We start from the raw sequence: 6102 nt of genomic DNA, 5'->3' as shown, positions 1-6102 counted from the left end.
CTTGTTGGACGCGGTGGTGGCTACAATACAGAGTGCCCGAGCTGTATCAACACGGGCTCTGTATACGCTGAAGTGGCGCAGTTTTGAGCGGTGGTGTGCTGCGCGTCAGCACGACCCCATTAACTGCTCGCTGGGCGTTATTCTAGAATTCCTACAGCAGTTTTCTCGCCTTTTGCGTCGGCAGAGGAGGAACGTTTGAATAAGCTCTGTCCAGTGCGCGCTCTCCGCTGTTACGCAGAGCGCACTAGAGCTTTCAGACAGTCAGATCAGCTATTTGTGTGCTTCGGTGCACGCGCCAAAGGCAGACCTCTATCAAAACCGAGCCTCTCCCGTTGGATAGTAGAGGCTATCGTCTTGTCTTATAAGAGCTTGTCTTTAGATCCCCCGGAGAAGTTGCATGCGCACTCTACACGGGGGGTCTCGTCTTCCTGGGCCTTACTAAAGGGCGTCTCAGTGGAAGATAATTGCAAAGCTGCAAGCTGGAGTTCTCGCCACACTTTCATTAGATTCTATATGTTAGATGTGGCTGAACCTAGTTTTCTTCATAGCGTTCTGCGGGCAAGCGATCTCTGAATCCCTTGGCCTGAGAACGATATATATGATAAGTGTGTTCATTAGTGTCTACATGTTATGTTGCACATGAAACATCCCAGGGTTTTCCTACGGGCGCAGGATCACGGATCCCTGTCGCCTATGATAAAGGTGGCCCTGTTAAATTCATGGTGTTCTGCAGGCAAGCGATCTCTGAATCCCCTGACCTGAGAACGATGTATATGATAAGTGTGCACGCGGGAATGTATAGGGTCCCATACTGTTATATCGCAGTGAACTGCGATAAGGAACGTCTCGGTTACTTACGTAACCTCGGTTCCTTAAGCAGGAACCAGATATAACAGTATGGTACATGACGTCAGTCATGGGGTACAAATCGAAGCATTTATCTATTCACGCCTGAAAGGCCGCGAGATCTGTCAGCGCGCGCTCCTGGCCCCGCCTGCCAGGAGTACTATAATATCATTACGCGCCCTCAGATCTGCCTTGGAAAGAAACTGAGCAAGACAATCAATCCAAGGTAACACTGTACACACCAACTTTGTTATATCTGGTTCCTGCTTAAGGAACCGAGGTTACGTAAGTAACCGAGACGTTTATTTACATTAATTTTCTTTTATATAATATTCTCTGAATTTACATGTTTTAAATAACCAAAAACAAACCTAAGAATAGGTCAACAAACTCTCAAAGTAGGGTCCAGAGACCCATAGCCTAGGGATCATTTTCCTTGATGGGGTGCCAGGGGGTCCCAACAAAGAAAAAAAGTATTTGTTTTGACTATAATTCCAACCGTAACAGAATGTATGACTGATTTGGTAATGGGTTTCATACAATTTTTGTAATAAAACATCTAAACTCAAAAATCTCATCAGATGGGGGAGCCTGGAAAATAGTATTATCAAATAGGGATCCCTCCCTGGTCTAATTTGTGGCAGTTTAGGTGTCCTTGATATACCAGAGTTTGAGAACCGCTGTGCTAAATTATATTTGAACATGCCAATTACAGTGTATTCACCTTGAACTAAAAATAAAACTGACATGAACAAAAAATGAAAGCTGGTTTACACAATGAAACAAATGGCACTAACACAATAGACTGTTAGAGTTTACCTTCAATATTAACAGATGAAGCGCTAACGTTAGCCGCGCTGCTGTTGCTTGGTTGAGATTCATTAACGTTATCTTCACTCCATAGCGCTCAAAAACGCGACACTCCTGCAAAGTTATTGCATGCAGTATGGACAAATATTTCGGAGTAATGGTAGTTTCCCCCCCCTTTGACAAAAGAGACGTTTTGCAAGCACTGCAAGTGGCCCTGTGGTCGTCTTTTTGCGTGAAATATAACCACACTTTTGAATGCCTCTGCCTAGACGCCATGTTGGCTGCAGTCTAAAACAAAACAAAGCTGCGTGCCCAGCGAAGGGAGAGCGTGGTCACCGCACCCGGACTCGAATCCTGGTCTACAGGGTGCCAAACATAGATCTACGTAATGTCCTGCGACAATCTGCCGGTGATTTCCTTTGCACGAGTGGTACCCCATATTCAAAAGCAGAGTAGGCTAAGTTAACAAATATTGCCTAGGAAAAGTTATATGCGTGATAGCCCGGTGAGCGCCACCGCTCCGCTGCGCAAACTAAATGCTGTGTGTGTTTTGTGCCACTTAAAATATTTCTAAATTATGCCAGGGGGACTATTTTTCGGAATATTGAGATTTCGGAATATCAGGCTTTCGGAACACTGGGCCGTCCCCTATCACATCGTCACACTGCCCTCACCTTCGGGAAGCGCACCCATGCGCTTCATGTACACAGACATCCCTCACGCATACACCAATCATGCTTCTCCCATCCAGAGCACCCCACACGCAAGTGCTTCACCCAACCATGGGGTCCTTCACACTGGATTAGGTACGGCCTGATTTTGAGGATGTTGTATAGCGCAAAGCGCCACGAACTGGAGACAGAGCCGATGTGGGCCGTGAAGGTCAGTTGGTCATCAATAATGACCCTGAGGTTTCTTGCTGTTTTGGATGGAACAAGAGATAAAGAGTCAATATTGATATTGATTAGGGCTGGGCAACGATTACAATTTGTAATCTCGATTATTCGCATGATTTCCCTGATTAATCACGATTAATCGCATTTGTATACGCAAACTCCAATAATTAATTCAAAAGTAGTGTATAGCGCACTTTTATTTTAAATGTTCTGCCATATGAACGAAAGTGCGATAACATTTGTTGTGCAAACACTTTTAACATCAGCATTTTAATACAGTAGCAGTTAAATAAAATATTCATTTTAAATCTCAACTTAAACAATGTTATCAAAGCAAATACAAAATTAAAGCTCATTGCCACTGCCAGGGCATTAATGTTATCCTTTTCGTTATGAAAAAGAAAAAAACTGGCAAAAAAATCCTGAGCCACAATCATATAATTAAAACAGGCAATTTCTGAGGTAACATCAGAAACATTTTACTTTCATCAGGGAGCAGCATAACCAGTCTATGTTCACTACCAAATTTCCCTGAGTGAGAAACCAGAAAACACTTTCAGTGCAGTTTGTCAATTCCTAGAACTTGACACTGTTATTTTAAATGTACTGCCATATGAACTAAAGTGCAAACACTTAACGTCAGCATTTTTTTCATATAGTAGCAGTTAAATAAAATAAATACTTTGTGTAATTCTCAACTTAAACAATGTTATCAAAACAAACACAAAACTAAAGCTTATTGCCACTGCCAAGGCATTCATGTTAGAGTGTGGTGAAGCACCAAAAAGTTCACTGCTGGCAGTTATTCTGCTGTACGTAGTCTGCCGAAGCCTCCCTCCACTGTCTGTTTCGTTGAATGATTTGCAATTATCACATATATGTATATATGTCTATGGCGAACTATCGAGATTCTAAGTAACATGGAGACCAAACTTTGTTTGGTACTCCACGTAGCTCATAAATGAGAAATGTAAACGCTATAGCACTTTTTATCCAGCTCCACCGTTCACTTGCGTTTGTTTACAGTCCAGCCTTTACCTTCCCAAGATGGTGGCGAGTTGGCACGTCGCAGCAATCATAGACATATATATGTCTATGGTAGCAATGCCCTTCTCCATGTTTGTTTATCCGCCCATTCTTTTCCGTTTCCGTAGCAGTCAGCAGCAGACTTTTACAAAATAAAAGCCTGTGAGCAACAGACTTTTACAATAATAAAATAAATAATAAAACCTGCGTTAACGCGTTAACGCAATAATAACGCATTAACGTGCCCAGCCCTAATATTGATGTTGTGGTGGATGACCTGTTTGGCTGGGAAGACCATCAGTTCTGTTTTGGCCAGGTTCAGCTGAAGGTGGTGGTTGTGGGCGGGGCTAAGTTCGTCTGGTACCCAGGCTAGTCAGTTGGCAGTGAGTTGAGAAAATGTACTTTATTTCAGCCCATGCATCTACCTGTCTGGACCTGCAACCTGGTTGCTAGCTAGCTAAACTAGCTAAGGTAACTGCAGATGTGTCGTCTCTATGAAACGATCACTAGTGAGCTAACATAAGTGGTGTTAGTTCAAACTGACGTTTGAAACTTAGCTAGTTTACTTGAAACAACACAAGTCAAACTAATATAGTCCTAGTAGCTACTGAGGTCATGTTAGCCATGTTGCCATCGATACTGACAACCGTTTACATAGCTTCCTAAGCTTGCGTACTGTCCTCAGCTCCATGGGGGAAAATAGCCAGTAACTGAGGTCTTGTTTCTCAGAGATAGCCACTATCCAGTTTATCCTAGATTAATGACTAAAGCCACAGTGCTATCCTCTTGGTTTTCCTTAACATTTTTTGCCTCTGATGTCTTCGGGAATATCCGTCAGGCTTATTCTTATTGAACAAATCCTGTGATGCAGATATGTACATATGACGTATCAATCAATGACATAATAATGAAACACCCAAAGAATTACCGGGGTCAAATCCCAGACATATTTTAGTATTTAGAAATGTAGGAAACAATTAAATAATACCACGACAACTGGTATGAACATATCAAGTGACTTCATGTAAAATTAACTGGAAGTATATCAAGTTTAAGGTCATACATACAACAGACAACAATGTTCAATTGCACTATTACTGCTAGTGGATTGATTATCGTAAAACATGGGCCTAATTGTTTTAATTTTTGATAAATATCAACACATTCATCTACTTTCTTTATTTCTCATGACAACAGAAATAGAAAAACTGGAATTAAACATTTGTGTACATTTACATACAGTGCTGCTTGAAAGTATGTGAACCCCTTGAGCAGTTTGAGTTTTCTGTTGCTTTACCATGATTTTTCTATTTTATCATCACCAGTTTTCCATATATGAAATGTCAGCTTTATGTTTATCAATTGCATGTACTTGTTTAGAGGGAATTGTGTGAGTAGCCAAAAAACTACATGAAACATGGAATTAGTGTATGTGCAAAAGTAAGTGAACCCCGAGCTGCATTGTTAAAGTCAAGTAGGTAACAGATTCGGTGAAACACATTTGGGTGCTTAATTAGTCAATAAAGCAAACCAATCAAATGAGACATCCTTAGGAAAAGGGTTGGGCAACACATATTAAAAGAGAGAGGAAACCAACCAAACTACTGTAGTGCCAAGGTGTACCCATCTGAGTGAACATATTTTCCATCTCCATCTTTTTTATTATTGTATTTGTATTATTATCCATTATATCTCTTTCCCTGTCAGGTGTTCTGGTATTATTATGGCCTTTGGGTCACATGATCGAAAGAAAGATTTTCCTCATGGCTTCCTTGTTTGCCCGGGTGTAAGGAAGGACTGTAGACATATAGACAGTGAAGCAACGTTTGTTTGTTTGGAACTAGTGTCACATAGCAACTGTAGCATAGCCCGTAACATAGCAACTGTAGCATAGCCCGTAACATAGCAACTCTAGCATAGCCCGTGATGCAGCTTGCCTTGTTTGCGCTGCCGCAGCATTTTAAGAATCAAAAACATGTTTGGAGATTCCAACTGACTTTACACATCATGTCCATCAAAACCCTGACAAAAAATGTCCCCGTGCCACGGGTAAAACACTGTCAATCAACCAAGAGTTATTTTAGCTGACTGAGTTCCGTTAGTTCAGTCTCTAGCAAGTCGTACTGTTTATTTATCTTGATGTTGCTGGATGTCTATTATTATATTTTTTTAGCCTGAACTTCTATGCCGTTTGGACGGCCTGTGTTTGAGCAGGGATCATGACAGGCATACCACCCATTCTGACCAGGTTGGCTGAGTACATCGTTGGAGAGCTTGGCTCTGGAATTCTAAGGACCACTTGGCCATAGCCAGGAGGATGCTGGGGGAAGTTGGCTGCCTGTTCAACCACGAGCGGCGGTGACACGAGGCCACTGTGGTGCACAATAGACTGCGTAGAAGACGTCCCGGAGTGAGTGCTGCCAGAATGGAATGATGAAAGAGAGTTTGGCTTCACAAGCTTCACCTTGGGAGCTTCAGCATCCTCTCTGGAAGACAAGATGTAAACTTACAGTATCATCTTGAT

The 6102-nt window shown here is 42.0% G+C and overlaps 1 protein-coding gene across 1 annotated transcript in view; it reads right to left on the bottom strand.

The window, feature by feature from the left end:
* Positions 1 to 4372: 4372 nt before the first annotated feature.
* LOC116221436 (CXADR-like membrane protein) overlaps positions 4373 to 6102 on the bottom strand; it is a 39017-nt gene continuing 37287 nt past the window's right edge. Inside the window, exon 7 of the mRNA XM_031571581.2 lies at positions 4373 to 6064. Within this exon, the coding sequence (XP_031427441.1) occupies positions 5761 to 6064 (304 nt within the window). The 3' untranslated portion in view covers positions 4373 to 5760. The remainder of the gene's footprint in view (positions 6065 to 6102) is intronic.

This window comes from Clupea harengus, chromosome 8 (genome assembly GCF_900700415.2).
Source record: "Clupea harengus chromosome 8, Ch_v2.0.2, whole genome shotgun sequence".
Lineage (NCBI taxonomy): Eukaryota > Metazoa > Chordata > Actinopteri > Clupeiformes > Clupeidae > Clupea > Clupea harengus.
Note: the sequence above shows the minus strand (reverse complement) of the source record. Positions and strands in the feature narration are given on the sequence as shown.